This window comes from Chelon labrosus, assembly GCF_963514085.1.
Source record: "Chelon labrosus genome assembly, chromosome: 15".
In the NCBI taxonomy this organism is placed as follows: domain Eukaryota; kingdom Metazoa; phylum Chordata; class Actinopteri; order Mugiliformes; family Mugilidae; genus Chelon; species Chelon labrosus.
Window position 1 is genome coordinate 21833910 of NC_140348.1, and position 23766 is coordinate 21857675.

Below are 23766 nucleotides of genomic sequence, written 5' to 3' on the forward strand. Positions count from 1 at the left end.
AACACTTTTGTATTAAATTCAATCCAGTTTAACGGCACCAACAAACACATCTTCCAAACTTACCGTTGAATTACCACCTTTTTGACGCTGTTTCAACCTAACCTGAACATTAGGACATGAAGGTGTATTTAGTGCAGGACTGTTGTATTAGTATATGCATTCATTATTGTGAATATGACACAAATGGTTTCCTTCTTCTTTAAAGCTGTATGTGTTTTATCTAAACCCACCGGCGCACCAGGTGCATTCAGTGATTAGTTCCTCCTCTTCCTGGCCAACATTGTACAAATCTGTGTGCTAATGACTTTGACTGGAGTGAAAAACCTGCAGACATGCACGGCCTTCCTTGACATATGGTTGCTCATTCCCGCTCCAGACAGTAATGAATAGCCACTTTAACAGACAGAATGAGCTAACCACCTGAAAAACAATGCACATCCAACTGTTTATTGGTTCTAATTTGCGTCTAAGGCTCAGGGCCATACTGTCCATCCTGCATCTGTACCTCCGGTCTATCTGCACAATCTTAAGGGGGTCTACCCTCCCCCCGCTGCGTCCAGTCCTTGTCTTCCTGGAAGACCGCGAAGGAGTAATCAATGAGTCATGTGTCCTGATTACAACCAGCTCCCTATGGAGCATCTTCAAAGGGCCCCAGAAGAGATGGAGAGAGGGAGAAACATTGCCCTCCATGGGGTAATTACAAGTTGAGGCTCAATGGTTTGTACTCGTCTTCTGTGGACAGTGGGGCTTAAACACAGGCCAGTTAACAATTCAGCCAGTCCTGTTAGCGCAGTGGGAAGCCCTTCCAGCCACTGATCACCAACTGGTAGTACATGTCATCCAAAATTATCCAAATCCACCCTCACGCTGGAATACAGTGTTTACTATGTGAAAGTAACAGATGAGAAAAACACTGCCAAAGACAAAGGATACCACAAACTGGCAGGGTGACATTCGGTTTTGGTGCAGCTGAGTACACGCCTGTTTATCCCAGGAAAACAAGCCAAGTGTTTGAGCATTTATGAGTTAAAAGGGCCATAAAAGTAGACAAACACACTTAAACGCTGTCTGGCTGCTTTCAAGCCTTCTGTTTTTGTCCAGTTCTTATAGCTAAGGGCTGGTCCAATAATATGCACACACACACACACATACATCTTTCTCTTTTAGATAGTCAAAGTCACATGATTGTTGACTTTGTCTTGTTACAGTGATGCACATAGTTACAAGTCTGAACAGAGGCAGCAGTGGCATTTTTACAACCACTTCCTTAACATCTTACTTAATAAAAAATATTTTTTTTTTCATATGAAGACATATTGTTCTGTCTGCACAACAGCTAAAAAGACAGAGAGCTGTAATTACTGTCATGAGTTTGATCAGCAAGTTGCATAACTGAGTCAAATTCTATGCAGCTGTTTTCTATTTAGACGTGATCCCTTATCCTTATGATTGTAAAATATAATTGAGTGCTTAAAGTGATGACTGTATAGAAAGTTATTCAGGAGCGGTGGAATGGAGACAGTGTGGCTGACGGTGTCTTTAGGTTAAGACTCCAGTAAACCCTGTCTGCACGGTAGCAAACAGAGAGGGGTGATCAGAGACAAAACAGTCATTAGAATTAGCTTCCTGTAATGAAGGTGAAGAGCACTGCGATGTGTGTGCTTGCTTGCATGTAACCTGTGTTATGGGTGTCAGTCAGGGAATTCCCATGGAGCTCGTAAAAGGGTCCTCTGAATAAAAATTCCCTTCCAGGTGTTCTGGTGATCTGCACCCCAAAAAGCCCAATATAAAAGGGATAAAACTTACATAATTCTTACACTGCTAAGAAAATATTATTCTGCTGTGTTGCACTCTTGCATAAATGTTGCCCATGTGTACTATGTAAAGGATACTGGCTAATATATTTATTCTTTCGTACCTTTTCGCTATGCCAGACTGCCACTTCTTACTCTGCAACAGATGACTTCAAAGCAATTAGAGTATCATAAGAAGATCTTTGCAAGCATATCATCAAAGAATGAAAAGGCTGGATTATGTGCTTTGAGCGCACACATGTGGTGGAGCAATATGCAGCATGACATGTCACACAAGTCAGAAGAATATATTATCCGCTACTGCCCTCTTGTGGACAAAGTCTATGCAGCCAATCAAAGACATTAGAATGGCTTTAGGGTTCTGAAATCATTCATTCATTCATTCATTCGTTTTCTGTACCCGGTTTTTCCTGTTAAGGGTCGCGGGGTCTGCTGGAGCCTATCCCAGCTGTCATCGGGCGAGAGGCAGGGGTACACCCTGGACAGGTCGCCAGTCCATCGCAGGTTCTGTAATCATATAATGTTTAAATTTTATATGATAATATGTGCATTCTGTGATGTTGTGTAGGTATCCTAAACAATATTTTGTTGGATATGTGCTTTTTGAGTTGTGAACAGTTCATATATAAGATAAATTAAGTAATAAACCTGCCTATTTTGAAAAATCCCCGGTGAGTTTATAATAAGACTAAGGGAGTTAATTGATTTGAAGTTAGTATTCAAATGTTTTTATTCTTAATTATCATGCAAATAAAATAGATGTCGTATAATTAGGCTATAAGTCGGCTATAACTTTTAAATACATATTCCCTGTAACTACTGTTTACTGTTTACATTTGCACTTGCACAGTCAGTTTACATTCTCCATGGATATTTTGGATAGTCATAACATTTATGCATGGTAACTTGTATATACTTTGTATTTTGTATCTTGTTCTGTTTCTGTTTTTTTTTTTTTGCACCTTAAAATGTCTGTACTTGCACATTAAGCTGCTCACTTGTGCCTTAAAGTTGTCGTAAAGTTTTCTGAATCTGAATCTGAATCTACTTAAAATACTCCTTTGTGTGTGCATGTTTATACACTCAGATGTTAGACGACCACAGACACAAGAAACTAGAGCATAGACCAGGGATGTCAAACTCATTTTAGCCACATAAATGGTAAATGGCCCTGCTTTTATATAGTGCTTTTCTACCTATTGGTACTCAAAGCGTTTTACAGTCACAGACACATCTACCCATTCGCTCACCCAAGCACTTACACATTCATGCACCAGTGCCACGCACCACTGCCACGCTCAGTGTCTTGCTCAAGGACACTTCGAAATGTGGCACATTCTGGGGATTCGGGGACAACCCGCTTTACCTACTGAGCCACAGCCCATCTTATCTCTAGGGGGCCGGCCCAGTAGCGTAATAGCATAATAACCTGTAAAAAAAACAACAATAAGCACACTATGAAAATCAACAGTCATTTCACATTACATTTTGTGAGCAACCTGAAATGTCTTAAGAAAAATAAGCACAATTGTGGCTCATTGCTTGCATCTAGAGTGTAGTTCTGGGTCCCAGTGTCCTTGCATCCCTGTCGAGGACAAATTGTTAAAGAAAAATAAATGTGTGAGTGACTTCTCTTTAAAAAATTGCAGTCAATACATCACGCGGGCCAGATTGGACTCTCATGCGGGCCAGTTTTGGCCCCCGGGCTGTATGTTTGACACCCCTGGCATAGACTGTCTATGAACTAGAGTAAGCTATTTATATTGTAAGAATAATACAACCAGCTTACGTCATGACTCGTTCAATTTATTTCCATGCTGTCAGCCCCCTATAATTATGTGGTTGTACCACAGACTGTATATGGTTTACACAAGAACTATTAAGTACCAGACAGTGGAAAAACCGCGCGCTACCAGGCGGGCATTGGCAGTGGACAATGATGTTTCTGACGGTCCCTGAAGGCAGCATCACACCCTAATTTTTCCTCAACATCCGGGACCTTTGGAGCTAACCAGTGTGTGTGGAAAGTGGGTGAGGAGGACAGCGGAGAGCGGCGGAAAGGCGGACTGATGACAGCTGTCAGTGGGGACAAAAACACTACCGATCTGTGACGAGAAGCCGAATGGCTTTCCCTTAAAGCTCCAGGAGAAAAGGAACAACGCCTCGGCAGTGTCGCGGGTTATTTAAAGCTGTCGCGGAGGTACGGTTTAGATTTTTTTGGGGTGGGGAATATGACGGGAGGATCAGTGCCAGTTTGCCCTGTCTGTCTCTCTCAGGAGAGTCGAGGTTAGCACTAACGGCTATCCAAGCTAACTACCCAGCTAAACTGGTCAACTGGGCTTGGCTGCCAGAGATTGTCTTCGTTGTTGGGAGGAGGAGGGGGTCATAGCCGTTGGAAGGACGCTTCTGGATACTTCTGGTTTTGTAAAACGTTAGCTTCAGTGGTAACCGCGATAGGAGGCGAATACGGCAACTTTTTAATGAGAATTCCATGAGGAAGAAATGCTAGTTAGCATTCCCAGTTAGCTCACCGGAGGACTGGCTAAGGTTAGTATATTTAGCTAGCTAATGCTAACGGCACTGAACATGGGTGTAACTTTATAGTTTTTACCAGTTAAGATCGTTACTATCACATTTTCCTTACTGGACGTGGTATGTAGACAGCAATGTTAGCTTTGTCAATGGTTTGAAATGTGTACGAGTTAGCGCTAATGTTTCAGCAACTTAATCTGGCTGAATGATTAACAATAGTTCGCTCGTAGTAAATTATTATTTGTCTAGGATTTTCCCAAAATATCGCTTTTCAAACACCGGTTTTTATTTTTATTTTTTTTTAATTTTATTTTTCAAATAGCACAGGTTTATTTTCCTTGCCTTTTTTTTTTTTTTTTGACTCAGCCGGCTCCTAAACTAGGCGTTTTCCCCCCATGTGTCTCTACCAGCCAGTCGCAGAGGGCTTTTTGTCTACTGCTGTGTTAACTTTCCTATTGTCTGGATATCCATCAACACATGTCAGTATGTTGATGTGCTGAAACGGTGTTATACCACCTACTGCTGCAAGCCTCATCCGTGAACAATGACTGGTTCAGTTCAGTTCAGTTCAGTTTCAAATAAAAAAATGACTGCTTAATTTAATTTCTGCAGCTGTCGTTTATTTGAATATCAAGTCCAGTGTTATGTGTGAAAGGTTGCAGTAGCCCTGCGTGTCCCAGTAAAGCTGGTTCATGTCTGCCACAAGTGTTTATCCTAAGCCCTTGTGGGTGCCATACATGAGTGACTGTCTGTTTTTGCAGGAATGGAAGTAGGAGATAGGAAGTGTGTGTGTGTGTGTTGTTAGTGAGGCTGCATAAAAGCATACGCCGGGAAATGTAGCTGAAACTGGAGACGTATGTCCGATTATATACTCATTCAGATTATATGCAAAGCAAAGCAGAAACAAAGGCAACTGGGCTTGTTGAGTTTCTTGAAGATGTTTCACTCCTAATCTAAGTAGCTCTTTAAGTTGTAAATGACTGGTGAAACATCTTCAAGACCCCCACTAAGTTTTGTTACCTTTATTTCAGCCTTGTTTTTACACACACACGTACAAATGCTTTTTTTTATTCCCCCCCTTTAAGGTATTTACACACAATCCTGTCTATTTTCCGGCCTTACTCAACATTGGCACGACAACAGTTGCAGAGGCAGCATGGGGACACAAGGCTCTGGCAGAAAGCGTGCTCCAGTGAAAGATCGGTTCTCAGCAGAGGATGAGGCTTTGAGCAGCATTGCTCGGGAGGTAAGTTTATCACACAGTCTAATTTTAAAGGATACCGTGATTAACCTGGGATATGTCCTCCCTAAATCCCTCCATTCATTCAGTGCATGAATCGCTGCAAATAAGATTTCCTCTAGCTCAGATGTTCTTGTTTAACCTCGTTCCAAATAATGGGCCCCGTTCGGAATATAAGTATGGTAATAATTTGTCAGTGTCAGATGTTGTCAATTTAGAGAGCATCACCAGCACTTTTTAAATAAAGGCAATGTGAGTAGATCATTAAAACCATTATCGGCACTCGCATGCCTGGCCCACACCGCACTGTAGTTGAAAGGGAGACCTCTTAAACTAAACATATTGATCAAATGTTTTCCCAAAGCTTGAAAACATTTATATTTGCATGGACTTGCTTCGTTTCTATTTATAACACTTAGTGGATTGTTGCTGTAACTCAAACCAAAGAACAGAATTTGGTCCTCCTCCTGCTTTTCAGTTGTATGAAACATCGAAACTATCATTTAGTTAAAAAGTGGATAATAGACTGGACAAATAGCAGCTTTTGGTCAGATATTTGTTCCATTTAGTTTCAAACATGTAAGCTGATGAACGATTTATTGACACGACTGTGGAAAGCATTAATCTAGTAACTCTAAAACATCTATTTCTTTAAAACTTTTGTATCGCATGCTAAATGTCAGATGTCAGAAACAATTTACACAAATGACGGTTACAGATTGAGTAAAATTAACTAATTGCAGTGGCTGTCAAGCAGAGTCTCAACAAGATATGTTTAAAAGTTTATGCTTAATTACAAAGTTTTCTTTCTAACACGTAGCTGTTAAATCAACCTGAGACAGAGAGGTGTACTAAATCTGTCAGGCATGTGCTGATTTGAAGCTTGTTGGTCAAAGTTGTATCAGTAAATGGGCCTCTGAGGCGTATATTTATATTCAGGTTTTTGTGTTTCAGCCCAAAGAGTGGAGACAGCTGGTTTTGGACTGCAGAGTTTGACTTGACTTGCAGTGTTTTTGTTTGGGGGGGAAAATACAGGCAGAGGAGAGAAGCTGCTTGGCCTGTAACGACATGCCCTGGGATTATTCCATTTTGTTCCACAGCAGTCCTTCCATTCCTTTGCCTTTTCCAGTACCGGGTGTCTAAAAAGATTAAATGTAAGGATCATTTTCCAGAGTTTAAGGTTTTTTTTTATTTTTTTATGTTTGGTAGGCAAGGGGGAGAGAGAAAATAGGCGTGCGGCAGATTTTCTGCAAAGGTTTCAGATAAAATCAAACGATTTCTTGCATTTAAAATCAGAACTTTAAGCCTGAATAAGTCCTACTTTTTAAATATTTGTTCAGGCCCCTATTGAGAACAGAACCTGTGCCGTTTGAAAGCTGTTCAGCGTTTCATTCTTGAGCACTAAGTGTAAGGCTCCATTCGCTCTCGTTATAGTCATGCAGGCTGATCATAGAAACATGAGTCATCTGACCCTCCCAGTCAGGTCCTAAATCTGAATCTCTTTGTGGAGCAAACCAGAGATTAGATCAACTGTGCAGAGAGTTCGTGGGGGTCACTGTCTAACTTGTTGCACATTACCACCCTCCCAAACATATCTTAAAAACACCGCGGCCACTACCTCATGGTTAAGAGAATCTACAGCCTGCATGCCTGGCTGTGCTTGGCACGGATCACTTCTGAGAATGACTGTGAATTTGAGCCTGCACCGTCACCAGCCTAGCTCTGAGGCCTCTTACATTTCTGGGCAGTCACTCTCTTTTTGAATACCAGCATCTTGCTTACATATCTGACAGTGGCCATGTGTTAGAATTAGATGATCATCCCATGCCTGTTGTCTCTCAGATTAGGCTCTAAGGGAGCTAAAGGTACTTGAACAAGGCGGTGATTGACTCTCCTCAGTGTACAGAGGGAGTGTCTTTGGTTGGACGAAGCTATAGTTCATAGTCCGTATGATTTAATTTGTGATGTCAACATGTCACTGCTGCAGTGGAAGGTGTGAAAAGTTTTTCCTCATTCCTTCTGGAGATATTTCAGTCAAGAGAGAACAAAGGACAAATCTGTCAGTAAACCGATCGCTCAGTCATGACCGCTGACTTGTGAAGAAGAACTAAAGGGTTGATTCATTTCTGTTCCCTAATAAAGAGGCTTTGTCACGGTTCATTTAATTTATTTATTTGTCTTGTTAAAAGTAATAGTTGTAACACAATGGAACAAGCAGTGATTGTTGTGGTTTTTAAGAAGAAGGAGAGACACAGTTGTCATTCACATTACAGACTAATGTAGTCCACCTACAGTGAACGTGATAGTCAGGATGTTAAATGTCACAAATTCCCTGAACTCATTCCCAAGTTTATTTTCTACGAATTTAATTACATAGCAAAGGACAGAGATAAGAAGAGTAACCTTGAACTGAAGATACATTCCCTCCACTTAATAGTAGAATGACGTTAGCTTCAGTTTTAATATACAGATTTTATTGTGGAGTATTGCCGACTCGTATAGTGAAATATTGCAGATTATTTACATATATTGATGACATTTTTCATTAATTATGTAGTTTGTCATATTTTCCTTGAAGTTCCAAAAACCCAAACTGTTTGAAATATCTTTTATAATGATATAAAATGTAGAAATATGGTATTTGTCATATTTCTGTCACGATTCAGTGAGGCTCAGGTGATCTTATATTGGATTGCTGGACTTTTATTGCCCACAGTGTTGGAGGTGTGTTTAATGGTGAGCTTCTGCTGCTCAGGTTACCTTCTCAGGCCCATGATGCAGCTCCAGAGAGCTGGGCCCGGATGGGCCAGTCTATAGATAGGACGGAGACAGAGAGCTCAGCTGTGCTGCTGTGCAGAGCAGGTCATACTGTCAGACAGCTCAACAGGTGCAGAGCACACGGCCAGCCGCCTCTCTCGCTTTCTCATTTCGTCTCTCCCCTAACACTCTTGCAATTTCCATTTTCATCTTGCGCATATCACGGCGGATTAATGTGGGGTTAACAGTAGATCATACTGTGGGGGAGACCTTAATCCAAATCTCTTAATATGTTATAATGTCTGCAAGCCCCATTTCATGTTAACCTAAATATGCATGTTGCACACTGAAATTACAGCTGCGGTTCTCTAAGAGTGGCACAGCAATTTTGACAAGATACCTGATCATAATATTGAATTCAATAATCTATTACTAATCAAAAAATAACTCATTGGTGAATTTGGAATAGGTGGAGAACCTAATTTTGCTAACCCAGTGTGAAAATCATTTATTTTCCCATATTCACACTCTTATTTTCGCTCTCATCTGCAGTGACATGCTTGCAGGGTCAGACAGCACAGCAACACTGGCAAGCTTTATAAAGGATCAGAGTTTGATCAGATTTATTGTGGCTCATACTGTTAGGTTATATGAGCCCAGATCATGTCTAGTTATTATCGATTGTCAAGACTTTAAGATAAGCTGTCCTGTCACTGTATAACAAGATTGTTGTGTCGCGTCTGTTCACTCCAGGCTGTTATTGAAACAGGAATAGCCTATACCCACAGGCTTTCTATTCTGGCCGTGTAGATAAGAAATAGCTGGAATGCGACAGCGTTTGTCTGCAGCGAGATACTGTACACACTTCCCCCAGTATTTATGGACTGTCTTTTAGTTCCAGATAAAGGGTTCCATGAGCAAGTGTGCTATTCTTTGTCAGTCGGATGTTTAGTTTCAGAGCATGTGCGCGGTATGTAACTGGTAATGAAGACATAATGAAAGTAGAGACTGCGCAGTCACCTGTGTGAGTCGTCAGGACTGCGTAGGCGTCGCTTAAATTAGTCCCTTCTGTTGAGAGTTTGTGTAAAATTAGCTCCTGCCACATTTTCCCCAGAGAGAAGAGTTTATTGGATTTAGTTTAGCTTTTACATGGACATGTTTGTGTTTCAGGGCCAGCTAGTTAGATATTGTGCAATCATCTCTTTGTGTTTACAAGCTGAGCTGAACCAAGCTTTGTTTGTGCGCTATTGGCATCTCCCCCACGAGGGCTTTAAATTAGTCCTCCTGAAGCTGATGGTTAGCACATGTTGCTGGTGATGAGGCATCCCAAGCACTAGGAGGACCACAGAGCAGTTGAACATGGTCAGCCGGGGTCCGCTGTGCCTTACGGGTTCTGTTGAGAATTTAATTCAGAGCGGTGTACGTAGTTTTGTTCTGGGCTGATATTGATAAAATTTGAGAATTTAAGAAAATGAAAACCATAAATCAATCAATGTTAATGTTCAAATGTATCTTTAGTATTTCTGTTTGGAATAAGAGACGTGATATATCATTTCAGTTGAGTGAAAATACGGTATATCAGCCTGCCAGATGCAGAGTTTGGGTTATTTCTGGTGAACTGTGTCGTTGACATGCCATTTTTGCTTCTGAGTCTGTTTTTACACATTATTCTGATGCTACATAGGATATTGTGCGATACACAACTGTAAACTAGACTGTGCCTCTGAGAAGACAAAGCAGTTTTGGTTAATATACAGCGTGGACAATGTTGTAATGTATTGAAACTTTGCATTGCTAATTGAATTACAGCTAAGGAAGAAAGCTGGGCCTGTGTGGAGCTTTGGCTCAGCAAACAAGCGAAAGTGAAATCAATACATGTGTGCGTTATGTATTTTTCTCTTACAGGAACCCGACCTGTTAACTCCTGTGAATTCTGTCAGATAATTTTTTTTTTTTGTAATGAACTCTTCCCCATTCTTGTTTGCTTTCACTGGGTGTGCCGTCGCAGAAGGCACCTTTTACAAGTTTCCATTCATGTCTAACAGGTGTGTTCATGTTATGTCTCACAGGCGGAGGCGAGGCTGGCAGCGAAGAGGGCGGCTCGGGCAGAAGCCAGGGACATTCGAATGAGGGAACTGGAACGGCAACAGAAAGAGGTATATAACTCAAAATGCCACTTGGTTGGGAAGTGGTTTGTGTTTCTCTTCCATTTATTCTTTGGTTAACTGGAAGCTGTTCATCTGTATTCAAAGTCCATGGTGCACAGACGCTGTTTGGCTTCATGCCACAAAATAAGCTTTTAGATTAAACTGACTGTTGATGCACAAAAAAAAAATTTTACCCACAGAAAGAAAATAAAAAGCGCTGCAGGTCCACCGATCAAACCACGGGTTCTATTCCTGAAGTAAATGTCACCCAGACTTTATATTTCAGCAGTTTCGAGTGAAGTATGATTGTATGTTTTTCCTGGCATTTCCTCCCTGTCCAGCTTTCTTACCGCTCGTCCAGCAGTAGCAACCGAAAATGGGGTCAGATCCACCAATGGATGGTAGGCGAGCGAGCGAGGGAGTGTTGTAGCATTTCCACTAACACGGCCTGTTGTGTGGGATTGAGTCTCGGTCAGCTCTGACCAGTTTGCTGCTCTCGACTCACAGACCTCTCTGTACCTCACTGTGAAAGTATGCCTCAACAGTGTATTTGCTTTGGAGACACCGTAATCTGTGACTGTGTGTGTGTGTTTGGAAAGTGGGCTTTGGCCTTTGACTTTATTTAGGATGGCTGCATGTAAGAAGGTGTTCTGGACGTTTTGATATATTCATCCAACCTCCTGCTACCCCCGTAGTTTTTAGTGTTTATGAATCACTTTTGCACGGAGTTAATATTTGTGTGTGTTGATTCAGAAGAGGCTTTTAGTGTGTGTCATTAGATGAGGCAGGAATCTGCAGTATATTAGCCGTTTCTTGTATATCATTAATCTTTGCGAGTGTTTATGATATTTATAGTTTATGTTATTTGGTGATAAACACGCGGTTGTTTTGCACGGTTTTGGGCTTTGCAACCTCTCTACTTTCTCTCTATAATTCTCACCAACTTTCCTTCCTGACTTCAGGCTGACGCAGAAAAAGCCAGAACCTCTAGTAGTAGTAGATCCAGCAGCCGTCAACACCGGGTTGGTATCTACCCCCCACACGCTTCCTCTTTGTCTCCCTGTATTTCCTTTCTTCTCTCCCCTTTAATCCTGCAGTTAATCTCTCATCATTCCCGTTTCTCTCTGTCTGCTTTTCTGCTGTGACTCCATGTTTCCACATTAACAGGGGCTGGATGATGATGTCATGTCAGTCCGCAGCTACAGGGTGCGTACATAATATGTCCTGGACAGTTTTATTAAGACTTCATAGGGGCACTCTGACGTGTGGAAGTTTTTTTTTCTTGTTAGGAAAGCACTTGTTAAATAAAACATTTGTATGAAATGCTTTTTATTTGGTTGCTTTACTTCTCTTTGAGCAGACTCCTCCTCCTCATGGTTTTCTTTGTTTTTTTCATTTGAAGTCGACTTCATCAGCAGTGCGTGACTTGGGGTCGAGCAAGAGTCGATCCACTTCCCGTAGAAAAGATGGCTTGGTGCGTTGTGTGCGTGCATGTGTATGAGAACTGAGAACACCTGGATTATGAGCATGAAACTGGAGTTCAGCTAACTTTATTGTGCTAAGCAGAGCTAACTCATATTTTACGTTAAGTGCAACACTTAACTTGCCTCTTGATTTTAAATTCCTCAGTGTGGCTGTGTCTACTTATCCTTTAGTTCTAACGTTTTTCATGAGGGATACATGTGTGTGTGTGTGTGTGTGTGTGTGTCACACAAGAAGAGTGAGTTACTGTTGGCTACATCTGTATTTCTTTGATGTCGTCATGTATCATCTATCACTGAAGGCTTAATTTTGTGATTCAGATTAACAAACCGGTGCCAAAATGTGGTGCCAAAAAATTCTCAGCTGCTAAATCTCATTATCTTTGAAAATGCATGTACCTTGACAAATCAAATAGATCAAAATCTGGCCAGTTAGCAACACATAGGAAGTTGCCGATTGCTGCTGCCCAAGGGGATTATGAGTATATACTCTATGTACACGTATGTACATACTAATGTGTGTGAAAATTGGCCTAACAGCAACCTAACAGCATCTCAGATGATTGATCGTTTTGTGATCATATGACTCCTGGTCTCTCCTCAGTCTGATGGCCTCTCCATTAGCTCCCTCAAGAGTTCCCGCTCCACTGTATGTAACTATGTTGCTCGTCCTTTTATCACTACATGTACGTTTTACTTCTAGTTCTTTTGCCTCATTATAGCTTTTTTTGTTTGCACTTTTTTTCCCTGAGCTGTGCAGAGTTCAGTGTACAATGACCTGCATGGCCATAAAAAGGCTTCGTCCAGCTCCTCGAAGAAGGATCTGCTGGTCAGTGCTCTCCCCTCAGTGTGGTTGTGTGGGCTGAAGCCTCAAGCATTGAGGCGGCGTAGTCTGTTGATAGCGGCTTGCAGGGGTGATTCACTGTTGACCGACTTTACCCTTGATAAGACTGATTAATCATTGCTTTATGAAATGGCACAGTGTATCTGAAATAGCGCAGGCTAAAATCTGTAACGTCACCACTTGTTTGAGGTCGTATTATGTTACTACCCTTCCAGACCGGACTGTACCACGATCAGAGGAACTACACCAGCCTAACGAAGACCAAACCTCCACCTCTGTCGTCCACTTCCACCTATCAGCCACGGGTTGGTTCTCCTGAAAGTGCTCTCCAGCTTTTTGTTAAAAGACACCCGTGAAACTAGGTCTAGCTGAATTTGCATAACCGTATAGATTGTGCATTTAATTGGATAGTTATATAATTTACATAACAGTAAAAAGAAAAAAACTGTCTTATTATCTTATCAATCTTGTTATGGCATAGAAAGCTTAAATTATTTGCTGACCCAACTATAGTCGTGCTCTAACAGCAGCGTTAAAGCAGTGAACAGGAACGGTGATACAGGGTCAGCGAAACATTCATCCTGTTTTCCCTGGCTGCGGCTCTTTAGTCTCCTGCCGTCTCGTATTCCTGTTTCAGCATCCCTCTGTCCTCTAAACTGACATTTCCCCCCCGCACCCCTCCTCTCCGACAGGCCACCACTTCCTCGTCCTCCACCACTGGCACGGGGCTGTCTCGCAGCTACAGCATGGTCAGTTTGGATCCACTGAGTAACCAGCATGCCTTTAGTTACCTTCAGAAGTAGACCCCCGTCCCCTCCTCTCCCCTTGTAGCCACATACATGTGATAGGATGCCCAGGGTGGCTGGGGGCGCTTATATTTAGCTCCTGAACACTCTGAACACTTGGCTGAGACTGAGATTTGCTCTTCAGTTGGATAAGACAAGAGTTTGAGTGAAGCCTTTTGTTAAAGAGCGCTGAAACAAATGGCCTACTTAATGTTTTTTTTGTGTGTTTATTGTATTGCCTACACAAAGTCATTCTGCTCAGTGTGCTTGAGTGCATCAGTGATTTATGTTCCCTCTCGTGTTTTGCTGAGTCTTGCATTGTCTCCCACGTGTGCCCTCAGGCCTCTATTTGCGACGACACTGGCCTTTACGGGTCTGGCTACAGTTCAAGAGCTGTAAGTCTTCCGAAACTTTGTCAAACTGTATTTTTTTTATTTATTTTTTTTGCATTGTCAACCCACGTCAGCCTACTGTTGTGCCTGTAGTGCCAGATGTCTGGCTTCGTGTTGATCCTATGTCCTGTCCTCCTCCTCCTCCTCCTCCTCCTCCTCCTCCCATCCACAGCCCTCTGAATACAGCTGGTACTCCTCTGGAGCCAGCTCCACTCGCAGCAGCCCTGCGGTGAGCACCTTCAGCCCACCGTCACCCTGCATGATCAGACCACACAAAAAAAACACCCACAACTAACAGGCACCCACTCGTCCCCTCTCACCCTCCGAAATCCCTTCTACGAGGGACACTGATCATAACTCATACCAAACTGGCTACAGCTTGTTTCAGGAAACAGCATTGATGATAGACATTGTGTGGAAAGTGTGGAAATTAAGCCTTTCTTCTGCTGTTCTGTGCAGAATGAGATGCACATGGTTTTCTTAGTTGACTTGGATCCAGTTGATGCGTTGGCAACATTTTTCTAATTGCATGAAATGTAATAACTCATTGGGTTGCAGTTATAAACTTAATACAAAGGCCTTTGAAAAAGAAGTGTGTGTGTGTGAGAGAGAGAGAATTAGAAAAAGCTCTGGGCATGTCAAGCAGCCATCCTACGTTACTTTGCCTCCTCATCGTGTGTGCGTTTGTCTTTTTGTATGTGTGTGCATACTCCTCTCAGTCTTCCTCAGATGATGACACTGTCAGCAGTGTGTCCCAGGAGCGCTTCAGCAGAGGCCGGAGGGACAGCACGGTGAGCTGTAGTAGCGGGGCTACATAAAACACATAGACTGATGGTGTGCTTTCACGTCAAAGCCTGTTAGGCGGTTTCTGGGAGATCATACCATTCATCCAGCGTGCTTAGATCTGTGACTCTGACTGTACATATCATTGTTTTCCTGCTCTCCTTTTCCCACCTGATACATTTTTCTCTTCTTGTCTCTTCCTGTATTCTCTTGTCATCTTTGTCCTGTACGTGCTGTAAGTAGTCGTCAGACTTCTCTGACATTAGCGAGTCAGCCGCTGATTATTTCAGCCGCTCCAACCGACGGGGCAGTATTGTGTCTGACCTCGATGATTTGAGCATTCCCGACTTGGACGCTGTAAGTGGCTGAACCGAGTTCAACAACAGTGTGCTTGGAAATGCAGTGCCGCACCGATGATGGACGAATTAAATAACAGATGCATGAGTGAAAACAACATTTAATATTTAAAACTCATCCCACAACCTGTGTTTTTATTTATATTGACAACCATAGTGTGAAGCTGAAGTGGTTTTTACGTAGCGCTCCTGTGCGTAGAAGCATGGACTAAGGAAATGTATCTACCGTAATAAAGTGGTGTAGTCCACTCATTGTTTCTTGTGCTTGTATGGTTGTGCAATTTGTGAAGATGCAGCACTCATCCTCGAGTCACATTAACTTAACTAACTCCTTGATTTACAGATGAAGGAACGGCTCCAAGCATGACCACACTGGATGTGCGTTGTCAACACAGTCTGTTGTACATTTTTGTAATACAGTATTCCTTCTCTTCCTTGCAGCTGGATGAAAAATGTGACAAGCAGTACACAGATTATAGCCGGGTAAGTGCACTATTATTATTATTTTTTTGTTTTATCATCAAGGAGTTTTTCTGTACATTTTATTACACAGGCATGTAGAAGCCGCTAATAGAGTTCCTCAACAACTTAACTACAAGTAGAAAAAAAGATATGTGGAGAATGAGTAATTGCTTTTTTGTGGTCTAGCAAATCTATTTCCTGTGAAATGGGGTGAAATGTATGACACATGTGTGAATATTATTAGTTGTCAGCAGATTAAATCATGCCAAGAGCTGTAAGCTGACGCCTCGTTGATTTCTGTGACATTTAGACAGCAACCACGTTGCCACAACAGAAAAACAAGGAAGCATCGTTTTTCTTGTATCCTGTGGAGATTGTGAGCTAGTTTATCAAGTTTGCAAAATGCCCCCCGCAGCTGACAGTGACAGTGCCTCCTTCAGGAAGATTTGAATAGGAAAGGCTCCCTTACAAGCCGTATCAGATGCCGGCGTTGAATAACGTGTTGGAGTTGTGTTGCATTGTGCCTTGCTTCTTCTTCTTCTTACCCGGGGTTCTGTAACGCTTTGTGTCCACAGCCATCTTCCCGCTGTGCCACCCCAGGCCTCTCAGCAGCCACACTGGCATCACTGGGTGGTACCTCGTCACGGCGAGGTAGCGCAGACACGGGTAGCGTCTATGACCCCGACACCAGTCTGAGTGAACTTAGGGTAAGGTGTTCAAATGCACACAGCGTCACCTTTCATTTCATATTCTACGCTGACTAGAAATGTTGACATGTGAATGTATACTTTCGTTTTCAGACCTGAAATGCTAGTTCATGTGTATGAAATATTGAACATATCCTCTGCATATGAACCTCCCACAGCATTGCCTCTGTTATGCCCTCCCTACTGCTCTCAGTGTCTGCTTTTCTAAATGTGTGCACGGGAGGACTGGATGTGACATGTGTTCCCGTTCCTTATATCTGGGTGGTGATGTGTATGTCTGCTGGACAATCTTTGAGATGGCAGCACGGGTGCTTTGTTATCTCTCCTTTATACCCCCTGTCCTCTCTGATGCCCCGGTTCACCCCAACCATTCCTTCCATCTGCTCTACAGGATATCTATGAACTAAAGGACCAGATTCAGGATGTAGAAGGGCGGTACATGCAAGGGCTTAAAGAGCTGAAGGTAGAGGGGCTTGAGCTCGCAGCATGCCTTCTCTTGTCTTCTGGGAGCTGTAATGCATCACTAACTCCCCCTGCCTCCCCACTCACATCCCCTCTTGTTACCCCCCCCCCCCGTTCCTCCTAACACCACAGCCACGTCTCTGCGTGCTCCCAGTATGAATTGCGTAATGACCCTTTTTCTTCTGCATGGTCTTCCCTCACTTCCTGTTTTGATCTGTGTTGGAGACACTCCCACAGTGCCGCTGGGCTCAGAGTTGTGAGAAGAAGAGTTAACAAGCTCCACCTGCTGACAGATAACAGCTATGCTTTCAGTTTTGACTTCAACAGTGTTTGGATGGCCCTCTGGCTGACTGACCTCTGCAGTCACCTTCGGCATTTTCCTGTTCTCTTAGAACGGACACTTTGTTTTATTGATAAGGGTAGTTTACTAACCAGTCTGAATCTTGACTCGTTCTTGGTAGAGTTTGATACCAGCTCCTGCACTTTCAGTGGATTTCTTGTTTCCTGTAGTTCTCTCTTTCAGATCCCCTTTCCACACCATTGTTTTGTTTCACTCCTGAAGTGATTCAACACACTCTGACCGTGTGATCATTGTCACCTCTTGCACATCACATATTTGTCCCAGATGTGAAAAAAAATAAAATAAATGCCATTAAAATGCCTGAAACCTTAACTCGGTCTTATATTTCATTACAGTGTGTAGCATGTTTTGCTGTGTTCCAATATTAGTTTTTAAATTAGAGAGGCCACCTGATGCATGTAGGTGAGCTGTGCTTTAACTCTGTGTTCTGTATTAACATGTGTCCAACCCTATTAGGAGTCACTCACGGAGGTGGAGGAGAAGTATAAGAAAGCAATGGTATCGAACGCACAGCTGGACAACGACAAAGGCAACCTCATCTATCAAGTGGACACGCTCAAGGACGTCATAGAGGAGATGGAGGAACAGACGGCAGAGATGAAGAGGGAGCTGGAGGACAAGTCAAAGGTAAAATGCCACTCAAGCAGACGTGTCAAATCACCTGTCAGAAAGATGCAATCAAGTTCACATGGTTGGAGTTGCAAAATGTTTACACAGATGGGTTGTGGCTAAAACTTTGTCTCTGTGATTTCAGGAACTCGAAAGACAAAAACACACGTGCTCAGTTCTGCAGCACAAACAAGAAGAACTGAAAGAGGGAATCCGCCAGAGAGATGAGCTTATAGAGGTATGGCTGGCCTTGCATTAGAGAGACCGCTTCTAGCAGTGTGACCACATCAGACCACTATTCTGTCAGCACCTTTTGAAGGTGTTGGTGCCTCTGGGAAGGCTGCAGGAGACTCTCTGTTCTGCAGGATGTTGATAAGGATTAACTGGCGCTGGCCTTCCTCTGGTCCTCTCCCAGTCTATTGCTCTATCCCTCCTGACATTTAGCTCTGTTCCACTTCTCTATCCTCTAACTCTGAACACTCTCACTCATTCCTCTTTGTGCAGTTTCTGCTCAGATTAGTCTATATTTACAGTTTCAACCTCTTATTGTGTCTCTTTATGTGCATTTTCACTTCTTCTTTTCATTCGTTCCATTCAATTTATCCTCTTTTGTTCTTGTCCTGTACTGTGTCATCTTGCTGTGGCTCAATTCCACTCCAGGAGAGACAGCGAATGCAGACTAAGTTAGATGCCCTCACCAGAGAGGTGTTTGACCTGCAGGAAACGATAAACTGGAAGGACAGAAAAATTGGGGTAGGAGGTCCCACGAAAGTGCCCTGACAGAAAATGAGAGGCAAAAGGTGGTTGTGTTTTGACAGCCTTTACGTATGGTGACCGTCGGGCTCTTTTGCCTCTCATACTGTCTTTGCATGATGGAGACCGTTAGGCATTAGCACGTGATTGGACCCATTCACATACACAGTTTGGATTTTTGCATGTCAAAATAACAAAGAGTTTAAAGTTTGATCTAATCATGAAAGAGCGCTGGTAGTGTTTTAACACCTGCAGCGCTCAGCCTGAGATATACAAATATGTTTGAGGTTTACCATGGAAACCGTTATAAAGATTTATAGCATGACATGCATGTTCCACCTGTGGATCAGTTAAAATGTTAGATCGTGAAGCTAGACTCTTATTGATGAAAGTTTTATTGTTATATGTAGTTCATAAATAGTTCAAAATCAGAAGAAAGGATCTCCCACTGTGCTCTAGCTCTCCTCTTGACTTTTCCTTTAAAGATTCTGTTAAAGCATGTCACCATCTTCCTTGTCTGTCTGTGTACAGTTTGCTTCTACATCCCTCTTCTCAGCACAGTGCATGGAGCGTGTGTGTTGCTGTAGCACGCGGTGTTGCATGTCTGTCCAGAGTCTCTCCAACTTCTGTGCCTCCTCCTTTCTCTCTCTCTCTCTCTCTCTTGTCTTCTCTCATCTGTGTGGCCAGGCCCTAGAGAGGCAGAAAGAGTACTTTGATTGCATTAGGATTGAGAGAGACGAGCTCAGAGATGAGCTCGCCGACATCAAGGGGAAGTCCAGAGCTGGAGAGGTAGGTCCACCGAGTCCCGGAAAAAAAAAAAGGTTACGAGCAAGAGTCACTCAATAAAAAGCTGCTTTTTATAGCGTCTCTTTTAGTTGGAACTATACCAGTCAGTTGAGTTGTACTTTTTTACCTCTAACACTTTATTTTTTTCTTCCTTTTCACATTTTCTGCTTTTGCTAGCATTATTTTTCCTTGCTAATTGCATATGACTCTTTGTATAACTCTGACCATGACTACAGTGGATTAATTTTCTTTTAGAGGGTATGGAAATACTGTAATTACTGATGTACATTCACGTTCAGGTGGTAAATGATGTATGTGTCTAGCAGCTAATGTGCAAATCACTGTGCAACCGATTTAAATTAAATTAATGACTTTTTTTTAAAGACATGTAAAGCAATATAATAGTACAGGGTTCTATGAAGACAACACTTGCAGTTATATGAAAGTATTTTTGCAAAACCGTCCAAACACAACCAAGATATAGTTTAAAGCCTGTTGTTTTCAGCTGGCAAATTCAGCTTCAGTCCATAATTTGCGCTTTGACTAGTGCAGCCGTAGTTGTGTCAGGCCACACTCTGCGTGAGTAAATGTGTGTGAAACCACAATTCCTGGCCACATTTCAACACCCACAAACCACTGACTGTTCAGTAAACTTCACTGTCATTTATTTTTTCAGTTTTTTTTTTCCCCACCCCTCCGTTTGTTTTGGTCCCAGCATCACAGCTTTGTTTAGTCACAGTAGCAGACTGTGGCGCTGTCTCAGCAGGTCACCATGAGGGGATAAAGAGAGATTAGTGCGTCCTCACTGTACTATAAAGATTTGTAAACTGTGATTGGAACCAGTGCTCAGTAATCTGCGTTTTATCCCGCAGAAACATGGGCTGGTCATCATCCCAGATGGCACACCAAACGGAGACGTCAACCATGAGCCTCTGTCCTCAGGGATCACTTTGGTCTCCCAGGAGGCCGCCCAGGTGCTGGAATCTGCAGGAGAGGGCCCGCTGGGTGAGTCAGAGACGGGAGATTTTTCAGTTTGAGATATTAGCCTCCTTTTTGTGTGTGTGAGCTGAGCATTAAGTCTTTTTAAGCTCTCACTTTAGGGTGGGTCCCAAAACAAGAGGAAACTTTGGTGGCATAAACATTGCTGTGGAAACTTGTTATGTTAGCCTTAAACGGAACGAAACGCAAAGAAACAGCTCAGTCCTGGCTTAATCGAGCCTCAGTGCAACGTAGATGTATGTTGTGCAGAACTAGGTGCAAGACAACTATCATTTAAAGTGTGATTTGAAACGGTCCCCAGTGGTAGTTGACCTCAGGGAGTCTCTAATATGTCTTCCAAATATTTACCAAAATGTGAAAACCTTTTGACTTCACAATGAATGAATCTAACATGCTAACATCCTGCACATGTTCCTGCGTTGTCCCATGAACAAGTGCAGCGGAATAGATTCCTCCTGCAACCAGAAAACACCAAATTTGTCTGCTAGACGCAGTAAATAGCATCAATTAAATGTTTTTTTATTATTATTATTTCTGTTTCTGCAGATGTCAGGCTACGGAAGTTGGCAGAGGAGAAAGATGAACTGCTGGCTCAGATCAGGAAGCTGAAGAATCAGCTGGAGGAGGAGAGACAGAAACACTCGAAGGTGGACAGTGCTTACACAGACGGGGAGAGGATGGAGAACGGTACAGACCTGCACTTTATCGAGATGCAGAGTGAGTTAACTTCCCGTCCTGGCCTCTGTGCACTCATCATAATAATCCTGTAATCGTTTTGTATTCGCAAACTCTGTTCTCTGATGTTCTCTGTAGGAGACGCCAACAGACAGATTAGCGAATACAAGTTCAAGCTTTCTAAAGCGGAACAGGAAATGGGTACGATGGAACAAAATGTAAGTTTGGCTAATACTTCCCATCATATTACAGAAATCTGATAGACAGTGATATGTGAAAATCTGGTCTCCACATCAACAAATGTTCTTCTTTTTGTGTCTGTTTTCCAGATCAATAGACTTGAAGGGCAAGTGTCCAGGTACAAGGCATCAGCAGATAACGCAGAGAAAATAGAAGACGAGCTTAAAGCAGAAAAACGGAAACTTCAAAGAGAGGTAAAGACAAACTGAAGACCTATTCACACAAATGACCTCTAGTCATAACGTCGTATCTGAACCTGCACAAATAGGGCATGTCTGTAATTTGTAAAGTAGAACTGAACTGCAGATTTCCTTTCATATTTCTCCAGAGATCTTGTGATAAAATTAATCCACTGTGAATCAACATCTCTGTGATTTATGTCTGCGATTATAAATTAAGGTTTGGACACCTGTTTGGGTGCAGAGTCAGGGTGTTGCTGCACAGAACTGAGATCCATTCACAGAATAAAACAAACTCAAAACCATCACAAGCACAGATGGCGTTTGATGCATTAGATGCATGGCAGCACATTTTGACGCATTGGATTTTATTTATTGATCCATTAATGTGTTCATCACATTATTGAAGGTGGAGCTGATTTATGCCGTTAGGTAGTTCATGAATTATCCCCTGGATACAGTCTCATCACATCATGTTTGAAGCCGTTTCCTGCATCCTCTCATTAGAAATCTCTCTGTTTCTCCTGCATGGCTAGTCTCATGTGGTTGCACAAAAAAACTGGTCCACATGTGAGGGAGATCCAAAAGCCATAACTCTGAGTGCACCATTAGGAATGAAAGCTGATGTGTGGCAGCATTTTGAATTTAAAAAATTTGACGAAATCTCTCATAACTAAGCAAAATTATTTAGGCTCTAAAATATCTCCAAATAAATCAGATTGACGTGCAACACAGAAGTAAATGGGTCATTTCTAAATCACATTATGTGCCCAGGTAATACCCACCCTGTGCAGTTAGTGCGTAACTTCACAAACATCATCAGGCTGAACGTGTGACATCTTGCGTCTGTTTCCCTCCACAGCTGCGCACAGCTCTAGACAAGATCGAGGAGATGGAGATGACCAACAACCACCTAGTAAAGCGCCTCGAGAAGATGAAGGCCAACAGGAACGCCCTTCTGTCGCAGCAGTGAGGAAGAGCAGCGTCACCACAGAAGCCCTTAAACTCGCACCTCAGACCTCTGACTGCCATATTGCGCCTGGAGCACATTTCCATTTTTTCCGCTGTAACACTTTAAGATCTGTAGCTAACCAAAAACACTTAAATACGTGTAGCACAGGGAGGAAAACAGAACTTTTTTTTTAGAAACAAACTGGGAGAATTGGTTTTGTCTGGCGAGCTGTCGGTGTTTTGGGAGGAACGACTCGGAAACTAATGAAACTGTAAAAGTTGCTGGGAGATACATCTGAGGAAATTTCTCTAGTCACTACTTTATTTCTCAGAGCTTTGTACTACATAATACTTTTCCCTGGCTGGGTGCTTGGCTGTCCTTTTTTTTTTTGTTTGTTTTTTGATAAGTTGCATGAATGAATATAATGATGCTTTTAAACTATACAACCCTCGTGGCTGCTCCGACCCCCCCATCGCCCCTCCCTCCTCTCCCCTCACCACCTTCCCACCCCCCACCCCCCACCCCCTCCCCTCCCTCACACAGTGAAGTGCCTTTTTCACACTAGGAGACTGGGGGTCTGCACCACTCAATGAGACAATAATTGTTTTAACAGGTACAGTATGATGTATTTAAAGAAGAAGGTGCAGTCGTTATTTGAAAATATATAGAACCAGCTGTGTCTGCTGCGGTTTCATGGAAATTTTTCAAATATTTAAAAGATTTCTTGGAAAATAAATGTGTAATTTACAGAACTGTTTATACAGTCTGGGTCCTTTCTTTGCTGTTTCATCAGGAAGTTTGCAGAAGTTTCATCATCAGCCAAACAAGAACAGAACAAAACAACTTTACATATACACTTCTTACATTTTTAACATATCCTATTGGACAATTGCATCATTCAGCAATTGAGCCGTCATCCTTGCATTTTGAAGTTTTTTGCACGTTGTAGCACCAAATTAAGAAATACCTCAAGCTAATAGTGTTCATATTACCAATTCACTTGCATACATCGATCTGCCACAACATTAAAGCCACTGACGGGAGAAGTAAATAACATTGACCATCTTGTGACAATTCAACATTCTGCTGGGAAACTTTTGGACCTGGCATTCATTCATGTAGATGTTACTTAGACATGTAGCACCCACCTAGACCAGACCAGACACCTCCACCCCATAGCAATGACACTCCTTGATGGCAGCAGCCATCCCCAGCAGGATGCAGCCTGACGCAGACACACACATAAACGCTTTAGGAACAATTGGCCTCCAAATTCACTAGATCCCAAACTGATCAAGTATCTGTGGGATGATCCTCAAAGGCCCCCACTAACAACATTTTGTTGCCAGACACCACAGGACACCCTCAGAAGGCCCATGTCCATTCTCTGATGAGTCACAACTGTTGTGGAAGCACAAGGGAGACCTACACAATATTAGGAAGGTGGTCA

The 23766-nt window shown here is 42.6% G+C and overlaps 1 protein-coding gene across 1 annotated transcript; it reads left to right on the forward strand.

Annotated features, from left to right (window-relative positions):
- Window positions 1-3478: 3478 nt before the first annotated feature.
- lrrfip2 (leucine rich repeat (in FLII) interacting protein 2) lies at window positions 3479-23067 on the forward strand. The gene is given in 29 exon segments (XM_084561661.1): window positions 3479-4014; window positions 5432-5592; window positions 10413-10499; window positions 10832-10891; window positions 11453-11512; window positions 11658-11696; window positions 11893-11964; window positions 12576-12662; window positions 12665-12715; window positions 12717-12719; window positions 12723-12800; window positions 13031-13120; window positions 13508-13564; window positions 13942-13995; window positions 14165-14221; window positions 14712-14783; window positions 15019-15132; window positions 15573-15614; window positions 16169-16300; window positions 16692-16763; window positions 17580-17750; window positions 17878-17970; window positions 18393-18485; window positions 19173-19274; window positions 20144-20276; window positions 20817-20987; window positions 21084-21163; window positions 21275-21379; window positions 22227-23067. Coding segments are annotated over 28 exon segments (2376 nt in total). The 5' UTR covers window positions 3479-4014; window positions 5432-5502; the 3' UTR covers window positions 22338-23067.
- Window positions 23068-23766: the final 699 nt, after the last annotated feature.